General features: G+C 47.2%; 1 protein-coding gene and 1 non-coding gene across 3 annotated transcripts in view; one reads left to right on the top strand and one right to left on the bottom strand.

Annotated features, from left to right (window-relative positions):
• Positions 1-4,647: 4,647 nt before the first annotated feature.
• The window catches only part of Myo1e (myosin IE), a 193,415-nt gene continuing 176,172 nt past the window's right edge, over positions 4,648-21,890 (bottom strand). Inside the window, exons 25-27 of one of the 2 annotated variants that reach the window (XM_087560554.1) lie at positions 21,295-21,496; positions 8,452-8,621; positions 4,648-5,687 (exon numbers count right to left, since the gene is read on the bottom strand). In XM_087560554.1, the coding sequence (XP_087416680.1) occupies positions 5,611-5,687; positions 8,452-8,621; positions 21,295-21,496 (449 nt within the window). In that variant the 3' untranslated portion in view covers positions 4,648-5,610. 2 annotated transcript variants of the gene reach the window in all.
• On the top strand, positions 6,860-6,966 carry LOC120094553 (U6 spliceosomal RNA). The gene has a single exon (XR_015628269.1). It is a non-coding gene; the product is annotated as a U6 spliceosomal RNA (small nuclear RNA).

Here is a 21,890-nt window from a genome sequence, read left to right as displayed (position 1 = left end):
ATGGGCAGGAAGAGCCCTCATCTCCAGCCTCCCTCCCAACCAAGGGATGAATCTTCTGTCTCTGGCTGTTACTGGTACCTGGGAAATTGGTACTGAGGTGGACAGTCTTCCCTCATTTTCTCCATGGATTGACTGTTGCAGTCCAGGGGATGGAGGCCAGGGCCTCGTGAGTGCTTAGACAACAGCCCCTCGGCCAGCATAGACCCTCATAAGCCCAGAGAACTGCAGGGTCTGTGTCTCCTGTAAGGCCAGGGGCACCTGAGCTGGAGAAGTGTGTGTGTGTGTGTGTGTGTGTGTGTGTGTGCGTGCGTGTGCATCGTCAGGGTCAGAGGTCATCTGCTCACAATCCAGCTAAAGGAGACCTTGTTCCCACCACCCAACCTTTGCCTTGTCTTCACATAACAGTGATGATGATTTGAGACAGAGTATTCATACCTCTCTTGAGAGCCCCATGGGAGAACAAGGACAAACTTCCAGGAGCCATGTAGGTTTCAGACAAACAGCTAAAGTCCTTCGGGGCTGCCAGTATGGAGACAGGACTTACCCTCCTAGCCACCTCCATTTGAATTTCAGGCACTTCCTATCACGCTCACAGCAAGCGTGGAATCGCGTCTTTCCTGCATCTGAAAACTTAAGATTACTGAATGGCTCAGGAAACAAAGTTGAACAAGTCTTTGAGTCTTTACTTCCTCCAGGCAACTAAACTCCAGTTGCCTATACTTTGCCAATCATGGCTCAAGAGCCAGGTGTCAGGCTAGGAAGCCATCAAGGAGATGTGTGATTGTCTCCAACCTCCTTTCCCAGGTGTATTGTGTGAGGAGTCTGCTCTCTTCCCCCTTCCTCCCTAGTGAGATGGTCAGGTCCTCGGGGTTGGGTGTGCGTTTCTCTTGGCTGAGGAGAGGCAGCGTAAGTCTTCACCCTGGAAACCTCCTTCCAACCGTAAGTCCTCAAAGCACCCAACCTCCTTCTCCCAGTGGAAATGGGGGCTAACTGAGGTGTCCTCTCAGTTGGGAGGGACCCTTGGAGTACCAGTTAGGTCACAACCACTTCCCGGGCCTTCCTCAAGATTTTCGATCTGGCATATGACCTTGAGTAGAGATTTTCTCAAAATCTGGACAAGAGATCTGAAAGAAATGTAACAGGATTGCTGGTGGCTCTCTAGGGTTTGCTGAACCTGTTTCCTGGCACAGACAGAAGAAAGGAATGCTGGGAAGGCAAGACCAAGCAGCAGAGAAAGGTGGATGCAAAAGCTTTACCCTGAGTGGCAGCTCGGCTCCTCCCTTCATTGGTCCTGTTTAGATACCCTGCCCTACACCAACCGCCAATACCTTCCTGCGGTTTCTCCCCACAAGGCCACTCACATGCAGACAATTTAAAATGGGTGGCTTGGGGCTGGAGAAATGGCTCAGTGGTTAAGAGCACTGACTGCTCTTCCAGAGGTCCTGAGTTCAAATCCCAGCAGCCACATGGTGGCTCACCATCTGATGATGTAATGGGGTCTGATGCCCTCTTCTGGTGTGTCTGAAGACAGCTACAGTGTACTTATATATAATAAATAAATCTTTTAAAAAATCTTTTAATAAAAAAAAAAAATGGGTGGCTCTCCTTGAGTAGCCTCACCTGTTCGTTCATCGCTGCATAGGAACAGCTGGCTCACAAGGGTGAGGCCCACCATCGCAGGGACTCTCATGATGGTGATGCTAGAATGAGCAGCCAAGTTGGGGTGACCATCGAATGCAAACAGGCAAGGGGCTTTCGACAGACATCCTGCTGTGGTAAAACTGGATGGGTTTGCCTGCTGTGCTGTTTTAGCTACAAATGTTACATATTTCCACCATGGCTCGCATCCTCTTTACTGCTGAGGATGGAACGCCAGGCCTGGCATGGCCGCCCAGCAAGAGTGCTCTACCACTGAACTACACCCCACTCCCTTTAAGAGGCCCCCCTCCCCCACAGTGGTGTCATACATTCCAACCACTGGTGTAAAACAGAGAAAAAAATTATAAACCTAGTCTCTTTTTTTTAATGAATGAGCTTTTGCCTGAAAGTACATTTGTGTACCATGTATGTGCCTGGCGCCTCGAAGGTTGGGAGAGGGCATTGGATCCCCTGGAACTGGAGTGACAGACAGCTGTGGGTTGCCATGAAGGTGCAGTGAACCGAAAGTCCTCTGGAAGAACAGTCAGTGCTCTTAACTGTCAAACTTCATAGTCTCTTACAGAAACTACTTCCTAACAGCTTAATGTGAGAAGACATTAACTGTTTTGAGGAAAAGACTCAAACCCATTAAATGCTCTAATTGCTTTCAGAATTCACCAGTGCTCTCAGCTTCACAGGAACACTTAACACTGTGTGGTAGTTTGGATGAAAATGGCCTCCACAGGCTCAGAGGGAATGGCATTATTTGAAAGGATTAGAAGTGAGGCCATGATAAAGAAGGTGTGGCCTTATCGGAGGAAGTGTGTGTGTGTGGGGGGGTGGCCTTTGAAGTTTCAGAAGCTCAAGCCACGCCCAGCAGCTCACTCTCTCTTCCTGCTGGTCCAGAGAGGCAGATGTAGAACTCTTGCCTCCCTCTCCAGCACCACGTCTGCTTACATGCTGCCATGCCTCCCACCATGATGGCCGTGGACTAAACCTCTGAGCCTGTAAGCCAGACCCAGTTAAATGCTGTGGTCACGGTGTCTCTTCATAGCAGTAGAAACTCTTAAGACACTCAATACTGCCTCAACTGAGTGTATGGTGAAGCTGCTTCTCCCTGACAGCCGATCCCACAGTCTGGTCTCCTGTGATCACTATGTTGAATATGACAAGAACAAGAGGAAGACCTACTTCCAGGGATGGCTGACTTCTCTCCTTTCTTGAGAAGGTCAAGGCTGCCAGAAGAGGCTTTCTATAAGTCTCAAACATTTTTTTTTTGTGGCATTAAACATCTTTATGGTTTGAGATCCTATTACAGAGTTTTATAAATAGCCCTTGTTGAGTTAGCGGAAGCTGGTTCCCATGGCAGCCTTGGACCAGCTTCCTTCAGAATGAACAGTAAAGAAGTACAACCAAGGAACAGAGTTTTGCTAGCACCAAAAGTCTGCATTTTCTCAAGGATGCTTGAGCTCAGCTTCTCCCCAAGAGATGACAGATCGTGTGTGCACATGCATTCATATTCATGTGGAACCCAGAGGACAACCCTGGCTGTCAGGAGAGGGTGGCTTGTGTATGCGCATGTGTGCACATGCATGTATGTACATGTGGAAACTGGAGGACAACCTCTGATGTCATGAGAGTTCAGCTTTTTGTGAGCATATCCCAAAGATGGTTTATAATGCTCTTATGTATTTGTCAGGGTCTCCAGAGGCTTAGGGGTTGTGATTCCAGTAGTTCGGCCCACGAGGCCGGCCTTCAGTTTATGCCAGAATCTTGAAGTAGATTCTAATGCCGGCAAAGGGATGGACTTGGCAGGCCAGAGTGAGAGCAAGCAGGCAGGAAGAGAGAGTTTTCTTCTTCTGTGTCCTTTATATAGACTTCCAGGAGAAGATGTGGCCCAGATTAGAGATAGGCCTTCCTACTAAGAATTAGTTAACAAACAAATAAAACCTCCCAGGTGTACCAAGTCACTGGGTTTTAGCAATTCCAGATGTAGTCAAATTGACAACCATCACTTTCTTAACCACTAAGTGCCCTGACTCGGGAGCTTCTAGGGTGTCATGAAGGACTAGTAAGACTATTATGCCAGGCAATCAGCACGCAAAAGCTGAAGTGTTACACTTGAGTAAGTAAAATATGTAAGTGGTAAAAAATCAAAATCATGTTATGATAAAAACTCTGACATCCCGAAATGAGAGGATTGGACATCCTGACCACAGCATGAAAGAGCAGTCGTTCACACGTGATGGCCTTGGTTTGACTCTAGTTAGTGGACTGAAGGTTTAGTGTCGATCTTACCCATGCGGACGAGTTTTCCCTCACGGGGTTGGAAAAGATCAAACCACCCACCCAGCACAGTCTCTGGTACGGGAGGTAGCTTATGCGTTCATCCTGAAGCACTGTCGGGTTCCTTTGGGCGTTCTGTTTGTTTACTTGCTTGCAGACAGGATCTCTCCTGTCTCCTGCAGGCCATGTTGCTGAGGATGAATTTGAACTCTTGACCCTCTGACTCCTGCTTCTCAAGTGCTGGGACTACAGGCACTCATCACCCTGCTGCGTTTATGTAGCTGCCTGCCCCCTTTCATCATTTAAAATTATTACTATCATAAGTGATGTGTTTTGCCTGCATGTGTGGTGGTATATCATCTGTAAACTTGGTGCCCGTGGAGGCTGGAAGAGGGCATCAGATCCGAGTCATTGATGGCTCTGAGAATTGAGCCAGGGCCTTCCAGGTGGGCTTTTAGCAGCCATGATATCTCTCCAGCCTCCTCGTTAATTACTTGATTCTCCTGTTACACTTCAAGAATAGAGAACAGGGACAGAAACTTCCTAAAGCATAAGCAGATAATTGACTTTTCTTGCTCACAAGCTGCTTATCCCAGATATTTGTGACAGTCATGGAAAGTGGAGAGAGAATAGTGGGGATGACCGTGCCATCGTCCCCCCACCCCAAACCCAGGGAGAAAATTATAACCCACAAGAAGCATCGTGAAAGAAGAAGACATTGCACTGACTCCGTTACATTTATTGAGGAGGTAGGGGAGGACGGCAGAGGGGTGACAGGAGATTTACCTACATGGAGAGGGTCAGGGGGTCTGAGGGGCTGTGCAGGAATGCAGTGACTGTCTCTCTAGGCAAAGAGGAGAGGGGGCGTCTGTAAGTACCTGGTGCAAATCCTGTAATAAAACCTACCTTCACGAATGGGTACAGTGGAATACTACCTGCGGCATTCATACGTGCTTCTAGACTTTTCTATATACAGTATATGGTCACTTTTTTATAAATGTACAGCTTGGGTGGGGGGGGAGATCTTTCTTCTTATAAGCACAACATTAAACATAAAACCAACATGGGCCAGCCACATTACAAGCAAAGACCAAGGGAAAGCAAGACCATCAGTCAGCCCAGCACCCAACTTCCTCCCCACCAGCAGTCTTAGTGGCCCTGGCTCCCATGGGCTTGGAAGGACGGCCTGCCCTTGGCATTGACAGGTGAGTGCCTGTTCACACCAAGTCCAGCCTGCAGAGGGTGGGTCCTCCCTGAAGGAGGGTTAGCAGAAAGGAATGTATCAGGTATGGAAGAGAGGAATGAATGAAACGTGCTCTTCAACTAAAGGCACTTGTCATAGTCACCACCTGCTGTCCCCTGGGCTTGGTGAGTGCGCTGGAGGCTGCGGGATAGACACCCAGCAGCCCCTGCTGCTTTCACCAGATTTAAATACAATAAATAAATCTTAGTGGGTGGTTGTTTTGGCGCTCCTGGGAACTAGACTACCTTTTAGGATCATTTACGGAGTGAAACTCCTTGTTCCCATCCCAAGCTTTTCTGCGTCTTCCATGGGGAAGGTACCAGAATAGCTTCAGACCTTGGAGTAGCAGTTGCTCATTGTGGATCAGAAGGGGAGTCCCCAAAAAGTCCCCTCCCCAGTCCACGTCTGGAGCTCCTCTGCCTGCATGACAATTTCTGGGCGCCTCAGATCTTGGTGACATAGTTGTTAGGAAACAGGCCCTGCTTGCCTCGTAGTCTACCCGTCCACCAGCCAGAAGGATCTGTGGAGGCAAAAGGACAGATGAGAAGGGGCACATGCTTGTCCTCATGGGCTCAGGTGACTTGGTTCCATTCATATTTTCTTCTTCCTGTCTTTTATTCTGTTGAGGAAAGGTTCCTTATATGACCCACTCCAGGACTAATGGTATGGCTCTGTTGATAAAGGGCACTGCTCAACATGCGTGAAGCCTTGGGTTCTGTCCCTAGCTCTGCTTAAGCCGCTATGGTAGTACATGTTTATAACTCTGGCACAAAGAGGAAGATCAAAAGGTTAAGGCCATTCTTAGCTACATAGCAGGCTTGGGCTGGCTACCTGAGACCGTATCTGAAAGAGGAAAATAGAAGCCAAGTGCTGGTGATGCATTTCTTTAATACTAGAGCTCAGGAGACAGAGGTAGGTAGATCTCTGAGTTCGAGACCAGCCTGGTCTACCGAGAGAGTTCCTGAACAGCCAGGGCTACACAGAAAACAAACAACAAACACTAGCCCTGTCTTGAAAATAAAAATAAAAATAAAAGAGAGAAAAGATGACCTGTTAAAATAGACATGAAAACGGACCATCAGTCAGACCCCGTTAGCAGATGTGAGAACACTTGTAGCTGTGAGCTCTGTAGGATCTGCCCTGGCCAGGCGGCCCAGCACAGAGCAGCCTGCCCAGGGTCACTGTGGCGCAGGCAGACTCAGGCCCCACTGTCCTGTCTCTTTCAGTCGCTCTCCCCATTCCCTATCTGGGCACAGAGTCTGTTCTGGGGAGAATGGGTTCTGCCTCACTGCTGGACACTCCTTCCCGCCTTCAGTGCAGCCCCATCACCGCCCTCCAGCATGGCTGGTTTTTTTGTAGTTTATCAACCACTGTGTCTCCTGTAGCCCAGGTAGTCTCAAACTTCCTACATAATAAAGGGTGACCTTGAGCTTCTGCCTCTCCTGCCTCCACCTCCTGACTTCTGGGATCTCAGGCGTGTACCGACATGTGTGGTTTGATGCAGTGCAGGAAACAGCTTGGAACCTTCAGCTAGATATGAATTCTACCAGCTGAGCTATGTCCTCCCCCAACATGTATGATTTTCTGGCTTCTCGGATCAGATCTCTACAGTTTGGGGAGATCCTTTCCACAGTGAACAGGAATGAGATTCTGTCACACTTCGGGGACATTGTTTTTAAAAATACACGTACAGTGCTCGCTTTGGCAGCACATATACTAAAATTGGAACGATACAGAGAAGATTAGCATGGCCCCTGCGCAAGGATGACACGCAAATTCGTGAAGCGTTCCATATTTTTCTTATCTACGTGGGTTTGATTACAAAAACTAATAAAGTATTCTCTAAATTAAAAAAAAATACACGTACATATTTATTTGGGTGATTATCTTGGTTTGATGGAATGAAGAATAAATCTGAAGCAACTGTTTTGAAGGGAGGGATAAAGAACTAGGATAACTGCTGCCAAATGTCTCCACTTATTTCCTCTTTCAGAGGACAATCCCAGGAACCAAGGAGGGAGGAGGGTACTTATTTCCCCAGCATGTCTCACCAGGGAGACAGACTCAGAAAGTTCTAAAAATTAAGCTTTTGGTCACTCATTTGGTGGAAAAACTTGACCTGAACTGATGTGTCTGGGAAGATTCCTTCAACTTCATGTGAAGGTTCAATGAATCACATCAAAGACATGTATGTGTGTGTTTAAATGACGTCTGTGACACGGTTATATGATGTCTGTGACATCACGAACACACACTTGTATACAGCATCCACCCCCCACTCCCTTAAAAGGGCATTTAAGAAAAATGACTTAAATGTGTCTGATAGGCCAGGACTGTAAAAACAATTACCTGGGAATCTGAGGCAGGAGGATCACAAGTCTGAACTTGTGCCTGGGCTATAGAGTGAATTCAAGACCAGCTTGGGACACCTAGTAAGACTCCATACTAAAATAAAAAGTCCAAAGACTGAGAGAGCACAGCCCAGTGATAGAATGCTTGCCTTGCACTCACAAGGCCTGGTGTTCAATCTCTGGCATTGTAAAAGGTTTTGATCAAGTAGCTCGAGGTCTACCTTAACCTCTGTCTACACCAGTGGCTCTCAACCTTCCTATATTATGACCCTTTAATACAGTTCCATATGTTGTGATGACCCCCAACTATAACATTATTTTGTAGCTACTCCACAACTGTAACTTTGCTACTGCTACGTGAATCATAATGTAAATATCTGATATGTGAACCCTGTGAAAGGGTCATTTGACCCCCCCCCCCCCAAGGGGTCATGTGGTGATCTGAATAGGTATGGTTCCCATAGATTCATTTGTTTGAATCTTGGCCCATAGGGAGTGGCACTATTGGGAGGTGTGGCCTTGTTGGAGTGGGTGTGGCCTTGTTGGAGTGGGTGTGGTCTTGCTGGAGGAAGTGTGTCACTCTGTGGGTGGACTTTGAGGTCTCCTATGCTCAGTCTATGCCCAGTGTGGCACACAATCTTCTGCTGCCGCCTGAATATTAAAATGGAGAAGTCTTGGCTCCTCCAGGACCTTGTCTGCCTGGATGCTGCCATGCTTCCTGCCATGATGACAATGAACTGAACCTCTGAAACTGTAAGCCAGTCCCAGTTAAATGTTTTCCTTCCTGAGAGTTGCTGTGGTCATCGTGTCATGAAATCCTAAAACAGGTCAAGACCCACAAGGTGAGAACCACTGGTTTGCACCCTTGATAAGTGAGCCCATGAACCCCCTGCACGCCCTCTGGGAAGCTCGTGTAAGCGGCCATGCACTCACCTTCCTTAATAATATCGATGACATCATTGGCATTGAAGCTGAGTTCGTCTGTGTCCTGAGCATCGTAGGCATACAGAGCCTTGCACTGCGGCACCTGAGGCTTAGGCTTGGGCTGAGGCTTTGGTCTGCCGCCTGCTGGGGGAGGCCGGCTGGTCGTTTGTCTTCGGACTCTGTGGAGAGAGCAGGACCACATGAGACAGGAAGACGTGAAGAAGTAGCAGCACTTTATGGTGGCTGCAGCAAGGACTACATATCTGGTTCAATCACCTTAGCCCGCTGGGCCATCTTTCCAGCCCTTCTACTATGCTGCCTCAGTTTACTATTCAGTGTCTCCAAGAGGAATAATTACAACAAGAGCGAGTGAGCTCTTTTCTGAGACAGGATCTCATGTAGCCCAGGCTATGCTTAAACTCACTATGTAGACAAGGATGACCTTGAACTTCTGATCCTCCTGTTTCTGTATCCCAAAGACCGGGATTGCATGCAACATCACAGTCTCATGGCCTCAATATATGCTAAGCAAGCATTCTAATAGTGGCGACATTCCCAGTCCTATATGTGAGCTCATTAAACTAGCATCTGAAACAGTTATTTAATATATCTATGAAGTGCACTTTTGAAAAAGGACAGAGAAAGTTAGGAAACACTTCCCCCCACTTTGCCGAAGGCTAAGCCAAAGCAAAGCCTACAAGGGGCGCTTAGATTATGCCCTCTTCCAAAAGGACCTTGAGGTTGGTGGAGCAGTAGGATGACTCCACGGGGAAAAGGCACTCGCTGGCTGATTCCCAAGCCCCACATGGTGGAAGGCGAGAACTGACTCTCAAACACTGTCCTCTGACCGCCACGTGCACCGCAGCGTGTACATTCCTACACAACACACCAACAAATAAACGTAATTAAAAATAGAAGGGTCTGAGGTGAGCGCCTACACGGGCAGGGCAGGCTCTTAGGTCTAGCCATGTTTACTAACATCTACGAGAACAGAGCAGAGGGACAGCCTTATCTCCACCTTAAAGACGCATCCCTCCATTTCGAGCTAAGTTTGCCGGAGGCCACACAGCCTTGTACTTGTTGGGAGCCTGTGACAATAGACAGATGTGCACCAGGTGCGATGAACTGGCTGATTCAGGTGGGAGGTGGCTAGGGTGGGTACTGGATGCCAGCTGGGCTGGGCTGACGCTTGTCTCTGTCCCAGCCCTGTGGAAAGTAGCAACCCCAGGACAGCTCCCGTTCTTCATCCCAGGTCATCACTCGAAACACTTTTGCTGATGACTGACTAACTCATGGATTATTTCAGTGACAACACTTCCTACCCTGTGAAAGACCCCAGCTTAGCAGCAGTAACGCCATTTTGCAAGGCTGTACTTAAGATGACTGGTTCAGGGAAAGGTTAGAACACTGAGTACACAGCGGCTGCCAAGCAAGATGTGTTTGGTTGAAGGCCTGGCAACAGGACGACTTCGGTTGAGCACCTGACAATGAAAAAAAGCCCCGGGAGAGGTCCCACACCCTGGTGGGGGGCCGAGTCAGTCGTTATGTTCCAAGAAGGTAGCTAAGAAACTTGCCCCCGGGCTGAACCCTTGGGGGGCCGAGTCAGCCGTTATGTTTCAGGAAGGTAGCTAGGAAACTTGCCCCCAGGCTAAACCCTTGCCATATTAGAATCCACCAATTATATCCCTGTAACCATGCATCTGCTTCTGTATGCTTGCTTCTGCTCCCCAAAATCCTATAAAAGCCCATCCTTGGTTCCGTGGGGTGCGCCAGTCCCCCGAGTGACTGAAGCGCCCGCAGGTGCCTGTGCCTGTGTATCCCGACAATAAACCAAATCCTCTTGCTGATTGCATCCTGTGGTGTCTCGGTCTGGTCTTTGGAGTTAGAGGGTCTCCATCCCGAGGGAAAGTTCTCCCTGAGAGCTTTTCACCTGCATCTTCTAGACATCTCCCTTCTCTGAGAGGAGCTTGCTCAGGGTGCATTTGGTCCAGACTGGTACCTTGCTTTGTGAGCCCTGGCTGAAGTAAGGACCCCTGCTCACGAGATGAGGCAGAAAACACGGCTGCGAGCCTTCACTGCACCTGCACGACGCTGTGCTGGAGGCTCTGAGCCAAGGCTGCTAAGTCAGCATAGTCAGTGGTGTTCAGAGCGCAAAGAAGTGACAGATAAGACAACAGCCATGCCTCGAGACACTCAAGGAACACACTAGAAAGCTGTTCACCACAGAGCTCAGCAACTGGTAGAAGATCAATATATAGAGAGCTAGAGGTGTGGTATGGCGCAGTAGACTGAACACTTCCTCAGCATGCATCAAATCTGGGGTTCAAGCCCCAGCACTGCATAAACCAGGTGGTGCATGTCCATAATCCATAATAAAGCACTGGGAAGGTAGGGGCAGGAAGATCAGAATTTCAAGGTCATCTTTGACTACATAGTGGGTTTGAGGACAGGCCAGCCTGGGCTATACGAGACACTGTCTCACATAATCAAGTGTAAGTAAGTAAGTAAATAAATAAAGTCAAACGAGAAAGCCATGCACAGTAAAGATAAACTCAGAGTTGAGACTGAGGCCAGCAAGATGACCCAGTGGGTGAAGGTGCTTTGCTACCAGGCCTGATGACCCGAGTTTAGTCCTCAGGACGCACAGCACATGGTGGAAAGAGAGAACTGATTCCCTAAAGTCGTCCTCTAACTGCCACTCAGGTGCTGTGGTCCCTCCACGTACATACACAGGTAAGCAGGTGTAACTAAAAAGGGCAATGAAATTAAGAAAATGATCTTTTTTTTTTTTTTTTTCCCCCGGAGCTGGGGACCGAACCCAGGGCCTTGGGCTTCCTAGGTAAGCACTCTACCACTGAGCTAAATCCCCAGCCCCAAGAAAATGATCTTAAATATATGAATATAATATTTAATCATAAATAACATGACTCTCTCTATATATATAAAATGTCTATAACAGGCCAACATAGATATGTAGATAGTGAGTGGGACGATGTTACTGGAAAAGTTTCTCTTTCCTCCCTCCCGCCCCCCGCCCCATGTGTGTGTGTGTGTATCCCTGGCTGCCCCAAACTTGTTCTGTAGACAAGGCTAGTCTCAATCTGCTTGCCTGTGGAATTAAAGGTATGCACCAGCACTGCCTTGCCTGAAGGGAAAGTTTTATGGAGGGTTAGATTGTGGCCACAGTGCATGAGTTTCATTAATACACTGAAGTGGGACATTGTAAGTGGGTCGATTCTGTGGCATGTAGGTTATATCTCCATAAAGCTTCTCTTGAATCAGAAGGTAGGGCAAGACTCTGTGAGTTGTTCAAAGGGTAGTTGAGCCTGGGGATGGGTCAGGCCTTGTATGGAGCTGCTGTAAGTGTCCCAAGAAGCAGAATTGCTCAAACACCTGCCTCCATGCAGCCACTACATAGTCTTGGTTGCTCATTATGGCTTTAGACAGGGTCTATACCTGAATTCAGTGTGCAACTGAGGAACAAGGAGTCTATGCAGATGAGGAGCTGACTGACTCTTGGGTTGAGCAGTCACAGCACACAGCCAGTCACCACACAACTGCCATTACCCAGGCAAGGTTAGAAAGAGCCCCCAAACCTCCGAAGCCAGCCAATCTCTGTTGTGTCACTAGGTGGCGATCCTGTGTAATAAATATGGAGATCTGATGGCTTTCAATGCACTACCAGAAACTGATTAACGAGGTCATTTAGGTTCCGCTCCCAGCCAGGGTGACTGTCAACTCAGTCCAGGAGGGCCTCTGAGCAGAGCTGACTCAGTCCTCGGCAGAGCTGATGGCTCAGTCTCTCAGGAACTGTGTCAACTACTTGTGAAACAGTCATTAAAAAACAAATCTTACCAAAGGAAATAAGCAAGCTACTCCCACCCCACACCTCCCAGCCCCAAACCCTGGCACACTTTCAGGGTAGCCATGCTGGTGGCCCAACGCCTAGCCATGGTATGTATGTTTACTGTGTCTCCTCGTTTGCTGCTATTGCCACCATAAAACACTGAAGCATAAAACATCCTGGCCGAGGTTCATCACGAAGGGAAGTCTGGGCAGGAACTCAAGGCAGGATCGAAGCAAAGACCCTGGGAGGGAACTGCTTAGGGGCTTGATATCTTTGCTTTCTCACACAACTCAGGACCCACCAGCCTAGGAGTGTTGTGGCCGACATCCATAGACTCATCTACAAGGCAAATCTGATAGAGGCCACACACTTCTCAGTTGAGGTCTGTCTTCCCAGACAAGCCTAGCTTGAGCCAAATCCATAAAAACAAAGCCATTTATCCCCAGGAACTGGCAAGTGTTGCAATCTAGGCATTTTTTTAAAGATTTATTTATTTATTATATATAGGTACATTGTAGCTGTCTTCAGACACACCAGAAGAGAGTATCAGATCCCTGTTACAGATGGTTGTGAGCCACCATGTGGTTGCTGGGAATTGAACTCAGGACCTCTGGAAGAGCAATCAGTGCTCTTAACCGCTGAGCCATCTCTCCAGCCCCCAATCTAGGCATTTTTGTTCAGTTTTATTGTTCACCCACAAGCCACTGCTCAGGAGACCCTTCTGATAATAACCTGAATTCATCATCATCAAAAATGCTTTCCTGAGGCTGGAGAAATGACTCAGCAGTTAAGAGCCCGTGCTGTGGGCTGGAGAGATGGCTCAGTGGTTAAGAGCACTGACTGCTCTTCCAGAGGTCCTGAGTTCAAATCCCAGCAACCACATGGTGGCTCACAACCATCTATAATGGGATCTGATGCCCTCTTCTGGTGTGTCTGAATACAAGAGACACTGTGCTCGCATACATAAATAAATAAATATTAAAAAAAAAAAAAAGAGCCCGTGCTATTCTTGCAGAGAAACCTGGTTTGGTTCCCAGCACTTAGTGACTCACGACTCCATGCAATGCTAGTTCCCGGGTATCTGATGCTCTTTTCTGGCTTTTGCAAGCACCAGGCACACATATGATGCAGAGATACACATCCAGGCAAAATACCCATACATGTAAAAAGATAAAAGTGAAAATTGGAAATGCTTTTCTGAACTGGGTTTGGCAGCACACACCTGTAATTCTAGCACCCTGGAGGCTGAGGCAGGAGAATCTCCATGAGCTCAAGGCCAGACTGAGATAGACATAGTAAATCTGGTTTCAAATATCAAATCAAAAAGAAACGGCAGGCTGTCCCTCCACTTGTTTTGAACTGTCTGTACAAGGTTTGGGTAATTCTGGCCCCTCTGCTGGTTTGTGCTGTTTTTTTTTTTTTGTTGTTGTTGTTTTGTTTTGTTTTGTTTTGTTTTTTCTTTTCTTTTTTTCGGGGCTGGGGACCGAACCCAGGGCCTCTACCACCGAGCTAAATCCCCAACCCCTGTTTTTATTTTTCTAATAACCCCCACCCAAACACACACACTCCAGGTTTGAAAACTGTGTTATAAAAACAGATCCTTCACTGCGAGAATGGAGGCTACAGTGAGAATGTCAGTTTAATAATAAAGTTGTAATCCTTGCTGATATGTCAGCAGTACAAGTTACTTTATCTGTGGACCTGTCCATATCTGTGCAAACACATGTGTTAGTATGTAGCGATAAACCTACATACTATCAAACAAATCTAATGTTTGATTACATGTAATTTTCTTAATTGAAAATTGTTTGCCTAGCAAGCACAAGGCCCTGGGTTAGGTCCTCAGCTTCGGGGTGGGGGGTGGGGGGTAATTGTTACATTGTGAGTGTGTGTGTGTGTGTGTGTGTGTGTGTGTGTTTTGAGAGAGAGAAAGATACATGCCAAGGCATTTGTGAGGGTCAGAGGGCAGTTTGCTAGGGTTGGGGTTGGTTTTCATTGTCACCAAGGGTGTCCTGAGGACTGAAGCCAAGTCCTCAGGCTTGGCAGCAAACACCTTTCCCTGCCGACCTATTTACTAGCTGCCTGCCTCTATACGTAATTTAAAAAATATTTAATGTTATATGACTGGTCTTTTGTCTACATGTGTGTCTATGTACCGTGTGCATGCCTGATGCCTTTGAAGGCCGGAAGAAGGCAGTTGGATCCTCTGGAAATGGAATTACAAATGGTTGAGAGCTGCCAGGTGGGTGCTGGGAATAGAACTCAGATCCTCAGAGAGAGCTATTAACTGCTAAGCCATCTCATGAAATTTTTGTACAATGAACCTAAGCTTTCCTGTTATAATTTGATGAATCACTTTAGTTCGGGCAAATTGCATATTGTGCTTTCTGTCCCTTAACATAACAAGTCTATTTAACTTCTCTTCTCTTGAACAGGGCATTATATTCAAGCATAACCACACTGTAACCCAGAATGCTATTCATTCCTCCTGAGGAACCATGGAACCATGCACAGCACATCCGGGCTGCATGTTGAGAATTTGTCCTGGAATGTGAATCCTACGTTATTGGCTAGGGAAGTCCATGATGCAGACATTGAGATCAATGACAGTTGACAGGGCCTCATAGAGGGTTGGCGATTCTCCCAAGGTATGAAAACCTAACTGGCATCAAACCTCTCCAAATTAAAGACTAGTTGATGACCCTGCCCCAGTCCACAGGATGTGGGTGTGATGTTGGTCAGACACAGTGCTTTTCCATGAAGCACATGGCACACAGGGAAAGAAGGAATTTGTATCTTTAAGTTGTCCTGATTGAGCTCAGAGTTTAGTGACAGCTGCAACATCCCTGCACCAGTGTATCCTGCCTCTGCTCTGCACCATGAATGGCACAGCTAGTCCTCATGTGTTCTGGGGAGTGTTTCCCCTGCCTAGCTCCCTAGGAACAAATGCAAAAGAATTTTCCAGCTAAGTATACAGTTATGTGCTAGAGAATTTGCTTAGAATGTATGAGATTCTAGGCTCGAATCCTAGAACCTCAAAAAAACCAGCTCCTCCAAATCAGACTGCATTGTGCTTTGTTGTCCATTCAGGCTGTCACCTTTAAGAAAACTCAGAAAGGTAGGCCTTTCTTTTATTAGCCTTTCATTTCGTTGCTTTTTGTTTTTCAAGACAGGGTTCCTCAGTGTGGCTGTCCTGGCCTCGAACTCACAGAGATCTGCCTGCCTCTGCCTCCCAAGTGCTGGGATTAAAGGTGTGTGCCACCACTCCCGGTTTACCCATTTTTAAAGTTTAATTCATCAGTTAATTTGCTGATGTGTGTGGAATGATTATCGGGGCTCTTATGTGGTGGTAAGGGATGCCTTTTGGGAGGGAGAACCTGTTCTTTCTTACCATGAAGGTCCTTAGGGATCAAAACAGGTAACAAATACCCTTACCCGCGGAGTCATCTTGCTAACTTCAGTTATTGGCATCTTATTCTCCCCATTATACGTGTGAAGACGCCAAAGAACACAAGTTAAGTAAGTGACAGGCATGAGCTGTCACTAAGCATGGGGCAGGAGATGTCTGATGAGTAAAAGCAAAGGGAGCCAATGGATGAACCAGCCTCATGCCCAGTCCTTCCTACTCTGATACACCACGTTCTGTGAACTTTCTAAGCCCTTCCCACCACTGCCAAGGCTGGTGGGCCAGGGAGCGCTGGGGAGTAAGCGTTTGAACATCACGGCTTTTGTTCTGCAGATGTGAAATTTGGGTCTTGAATTTCTAAGAAGGAAAAGGATGGAGTCTTATTGTATTGGCTTTTAAAATCATGTTCTGCTCCAAAGGCTGAAACCATAGACATTACTGGAAATATGGGAGCGGGTGCCAGGAATTCCGAAGACCTGGGGTTGGCCTGGGCCAGGTTCCAGCTGCTCCGGTAGACTGTGGGTTGAGAATATTGCTATTGGACATTTGCTGGAAATTTTAAGCCTTTTGAAAATATGACTCCATTAGAAGAGTCCTTCCTGACTGGAGATACCCAGGCAGCACTTAACGCTTCCCAACTATTTCTCCTTTGCTGCGTGGCCGGAAGTCTTGTCACCCAGTACCTGCTCCTGTTTTTTCTGTTTCCCTACTTCTAGTTAGCTTCACCCCTGGAGCATCTTGAAAGGTCCCACAGCCACCCTTTCATGAAACAGAACACAGGATTAAAAATGGCAACCGACATTTGCAGTCTTGGCTTCAATTCTTTCATCACGGACTATAGGTATATCACATTGCAGTGCCCTGAGGGGAACTAACCAGCATACCCTGTGGCCAGATCAAGAGCTGCTACGAATCAGGGGTGGGGGTGTCTCACTATGTAGCCCTGGAAGGCCTGGAACTCACCCCATAGACCAGACTGGCCTGAATCTCACAGAGACTATCTGCCTCTGCCTTCTGAGTGCTGGGATTAAAGATGTGCCCTACCATGACTGGAAAAAAAAAATTAGGGCGGAGCTTTACTGCGAGTGCACCTCGAAGGGGCTGTAAGCCCACGGCTCCCTCTGTATGGTGCAGTGTCATCTGGAGAAGGATGGTGTGCTGAGGACAATGGCGGCAAACCCAATGACGTGCAGGAATGCCACTGAGGCTGAGGAAGCTGGGGGTGTAGCTCAGTGCTAAAGCATTTGCTTAGCACGTGCAAGGTCTGGGCTCTATCCCCAACATTATAGAAAAAAGAAAAAAAAAAAGGAGGAAGGAAGGAAGGGAGGAGAGAAGACAGACAGATAGACAGACAAATAGACTTTGTTGGAATGATAATCAATGTAGTGAACTTTGAACAAACGTGAGGTGCTAATGAGGCCATTTGATATCAGCCATGGCATGAGGGCCAACAGAAATAATGGCTGTGTGAAATGTGTCTGTAAGGAAGAATGTGGAGAGGTGAGAGAGAGGAAGGCAAGACAAAGCCAGGACGTGAAGACCCACAGGAGGCTGTGGGGGTCTGGGTCTCGGGTGGTAAATTCAAGGTGAGCCTTTGGCACTTCGATCTCAATAGGGATCCTCATGTTTATGGAGAAAGTACGGATTTGGGGTTCTCTTTGAGCTTCCACACAGTTTGTCTTTTGGCAAAGAGAAACTGTTAAATTTAGGTAACCACAGGCTCCTAAAATGGCACCAAGTTCTCTGCCACATTAAAAGCTGAGTTTCCAAATCTGTACTGTAGAAAGCAAATGCTAGTTTCCTATGCCCTTATCCCCTTGTTTGCTTTTTTAGAAAAATATTTTTTTTATTTTATGTAAACGTGTGGTTTTTCTTGTATGTGCACCTGCATGCAGCACCCCAAGAAGCCAAAAAAGGGTGTCTGAACCCCTTAGAACCAGAGTAAAGTGGGTTCTGAGCTACTATGTGGGTCTGGGAACTGAACTCAGGTCCTCTGTGAGAGCAGCCAGTGTTCTTAACCATTTAAACCATCTCCTCAGGTCCGTCCCCCTTGTGTTTTTCTTTCTTTAGACACATGGTCTCAGACTTTAGCTGACGTTAGCCTGGGTCTCAAACTTATAGTAATCCTTCTGCCTCAGTCTCCTGAATGTTGGGATTATAGGTGGAGCCGTCATGCTCAGCTAAGTTCCTATTTTGTTAAGGACACTGTGTCTACAAAGCAGGCCTAAGTGTAGAATGAGGAGACTGGCTTGAATTCTTGTAGCTACTGAACTGCTAATGTCAGAGTTAGACATATACAGACAGGACAGTCACATTGCCTATTGTACAGTTCTTCCTCCTGGCCGGTCTCCAAGACAGCAGTGTACATACAGGGGATCAGGAACTGAAGGCAGGGAAGGGTGTGATAAGACCTCAATGGGGCTGGAAGGGAGCAGTCTTGGTGAAGACCCAAGACCCAGCATTTCTACACTGCCTACTTTTGGCTGACAGATGCTCCCACCTGGCCCATATGCAAGTCTGCAACTTGCAAGGCAGGCTGAAAGGGTGGTGTTGCTTGCCAAAACCAGAGCAAACAGAGAGCCAGCAGACAGGGCGAGGAGACGTGAAGTGGTGATTGCTTATCATCCCCCTGTCTGCTCTGGAACACAAGACGTGGGGCCCAGGAATAATCTTGTGACTATTTCAGGGATGCTCACATATATGAATAGCACCTGGGTCCTTCAGTGAAAAGCCTACTACCTCAACAGTGCCTCCCCACCCACCTTTCCTGAACCTTATCATCAAACCTAAGTTGTCCTTTAGACAACTTCTGAAGGTCACCATGTGGTCCTTCCTTGGAGGACTGTCATCAGTATTGCCTGGGGACTTGGTAGAGATGTAACCAGGAAGACAACTTACTTGGAACTTGCCTTGCCACGGGAGGACCTCGGTTCAGATAACCAGTACCCACAGCAGAAGCCAGATATGGCAGCCAGTGCCTGCGATCCCAGAACTGGGGTGGTGGGGAGAGGAGGATTTCTAAGGCTGATTGCCAGGCTGTTTAGCCAGTTAGTAAGCTCTAGGCTTAGTGAGAGACCACAAAGAGTAAGACAGTAAGAAAAATGACATCTAAAATCCACACACGTGTATGTGACACATGCTCGTGCATGCACACACACACGCACACAGAGGCATGCACACACACACACACACACACACACACACACACACACACACACACACACACACACGCAAAGGCATGCACTGCCATGGAGGTGCCCAGGAGGCACCCATGGGGAGCCCTGTTCTTTCTCTCAGCATAAGTCTATTTTGCAGACTCTTCTCCTGGTTCTCCTTTAAGATTTCTCCAGTGTTCATGAGACAACAGAGAGAGGGAAAACTGGAAATGGATATGAGGAACAGGAGGAGGGAAGAAGTAGCCTGAAGCAGGTCCTCGGCTGGATTCAGCACACAGAGCTTCTAGCTCCACAACTCAAAGATCAGTTGGAAGATATCTTAAAGTCACTAGGTGGGGCCAGTGAGATAGCTCAGTGGGTAAAGGCGGATCGCTGACAAATCTGGGGATCTTAAGATTCCTGGAACCCATGTTGTGAAAGGAGAGGAATGACTCCAGAAAGTTGTCTTCTGACCTCTGCATGTGCACCATTATGTGATATGCTACCCTTCTCAATACAAGCAAATGCACACAAAACAAAACAAAAAAAAAATAAAAAACATAATGTCACTAGGTCAAGTATAATCTCATGGTCATTTTCACTGTCATCAACATTATCACTACCACCATCATCACCATATCTTTATCATCACCATCAGCATCACCACCACCACTACCATCATCATCATCATCATCATCATCATCATCATCATCATCATCATCATCCTGGTCAAGCAACTGCTGACTGAGTTGTCTTCTATATACAAGTACCATGCTAAGCATATAAAGTGTATCACACCTTCTCCTAGCATGCCTTCACATGACGGTATCACATCGGTCTACACAAAGAAGCCAAAGCTCAGGGAAGGTAAGTGGCAAGCTTCAAGCGTCCTGATAGGTTTTCATTGTTAATTTGAAGTAACCTAAAGCCATCTAAGAAGAGGGAACCTCAGTTGAAGACTTGCGTTGATCAAATTATCCTGTGGTCATCTCTGTGAGAAACAGTCTTGATTAATAATTGATGTGGAAGAGCCTAGCCCACTTTGGGTGGCACCATCCCTAGGCAGAGCCTAGGCCTATATTGTATAAGAAAACTAGCTGAGTGAGCTGGAGCGCCAATACATAAGCGTAAGTCTTCCATGGTTGACTGTAAGCCTCAGTGATGGATTGTGACCTGGAAGTGTAAGCCAAACACTTTCCTCCCCAAGTTGCTGTGGTCAGAGTATTTTATCTCAGGATAGAAAGCAAACTAAAATGTAAGGTACTGGAGATTAAGTTATAGCTCTCCCTCAGGCTTGACTTGTGCATCTGACAATCCTACTTAGCAATGATCAGACACCCTGGGCCTGAATTCTAAGGTGCTCCTTAGCGCTTGAGGCCGTTATGCTAAGCACTCACATCTCAGAGGACATGAGGATGGGATGTTTTTTAAATACTTTTGGAAATGTATTTATTTGTGTGCGAGTGTGCATGCGTGAGTATGTGGATGTGTGCATATGAGTGGCAAAGAAGGCTCTCTGAGGACAAAAGCTACGAAGAAAGCTCTGAGGTCAGACCAGCTGCCTGGGAGGGCTTTAGATCAGAGTCACTTGGAAAGGACACTCAACCTGTTGAGCTGCCTGTGGGCTGCACAGTGTACCCCAAATTTCCCAGCTTTGGTGGGCTGTCATCCATGTTGGGTGGGCCTGCGGGATGCCGCTGTCCTTGAGTAATTTCTGCTCCTGTTACCTTTTCCCCATATTCCCGTTAAGTAACTTGAAGCAAAATTCATTGGTTCACCAAGTAAGACTTTGGAAGTACTGTACTTCGGTCTGTTAGGGGTTCTCTATCTGGGGTATTACATCTCTTCAGGAAAAGTTTTGTTGTACAACCATCATAACCCTCCCTGGTCCAGGATCTTGAGGAAATCCAGGCTCTCTGGTATCTGAGACAATCGGTCTGAGCCTGTGGACTTTGCCTTGGCAAGGGTGGGTTGGCCATAGAGATGTACAGGCTTTTCTGATTGGACCTCTGTAGGTGCTGGAAACAGAACCCACGTCCTCTACAAAGATATGTGTTTTTAACTGCTGAGTCGTTTCTTCTTAGACCCTGGTACCCTATTCTAAATGTTGCTAAAACTAAGAATTGTTACATTCATGCTGCTGCAGGTACAGGCACAAACAATAAAGCAAATAACCATCATCCCTCAACGATAAAAGGAAAACGTAAAGATTACCGAGTAGCAGATTCCTGTGGCTGACTGAGAGCAGGTGGCTGGTGATAGGAGGGGCTGAAATGCATGGTGCTACTTTTAACTTGGTCTCGCAGCCATGGATCCTAGATTGCAGTACTTGGGTAGAAAACTGAACTTGAGAACTCAGGACTGACTCTCTCAGAACCCTTGAACCCTCTTTACGCGCGGTGGAACTAGAGTTCACTGGCTTTGTCATACAGGCAAAATCTTACCCAGCAGCACCCTGGTCCGGGACCTTGAGGAAATCCAGGCTCTCCGGTGTCTGAGACAATCGGTCTGAGCCTGTGGACTGTTGCCTTGGCAAGGGTGGGCGGGCCATAGAGGTGTATAGGCTTTTCTGATTGGACCTCTGGTTTCCAGAGGCACGGGGAGGATGCACAAACTGGTTTCTGGTGAGGCCATTTCGATGGCATCCTAGAGAGGAAAGGAAAGAAAGAAGGTCAATTTCTGTTGGTTGCCAAAAGCTCCTCCATGCTTATTCCATTAACTAGGGGAAGGCAAGTGATTAGGTGTCTTTGGTCTCCAGTTTCCTCATCAGAAAGTATTACTACCAGCAATATATTGTAAGAATGTGAGTACACTACTTTCCTTTCAATGTTTCGGAGGTATAACTGTTGAATCAGATTATACTTGGGGAAGACAATGTGATAGCAGCAACGTTACCTGCTTAGGAAGTGCGTCAGACAAGCTGTGGAATATACCAATAGAATTCCTAGATATCTGGATTTCAAAGTCCACAGTCAGAGCAAGCGGAGTTCGCAGCAAGTGGGAAAGCAGTTTTCAGGTCGGTGAAGCCGTGACTCAGGAG

The sequence above is a fragment of the Rattus norvegicus genome, chromosome 8, assembly GCF_021556685.1.
Source record: "Rattus norvegicus strain SHRSP/BbbUtx chromosome 8, alternate assembly SHRSP_T2T, whole genome shotgun sequence".
In the NCBI taxonomy this organism is placed as follows: Eukaryota; Metazoa; Chordata; class Mammalia; order Rodentia; family Muridae; genus Rattus; species Rattus norvegicus.
Note: the sequence above shows the minus strand (reverse complement) of the source record. Positions and strands in the feature narration are given on the sequence as shown.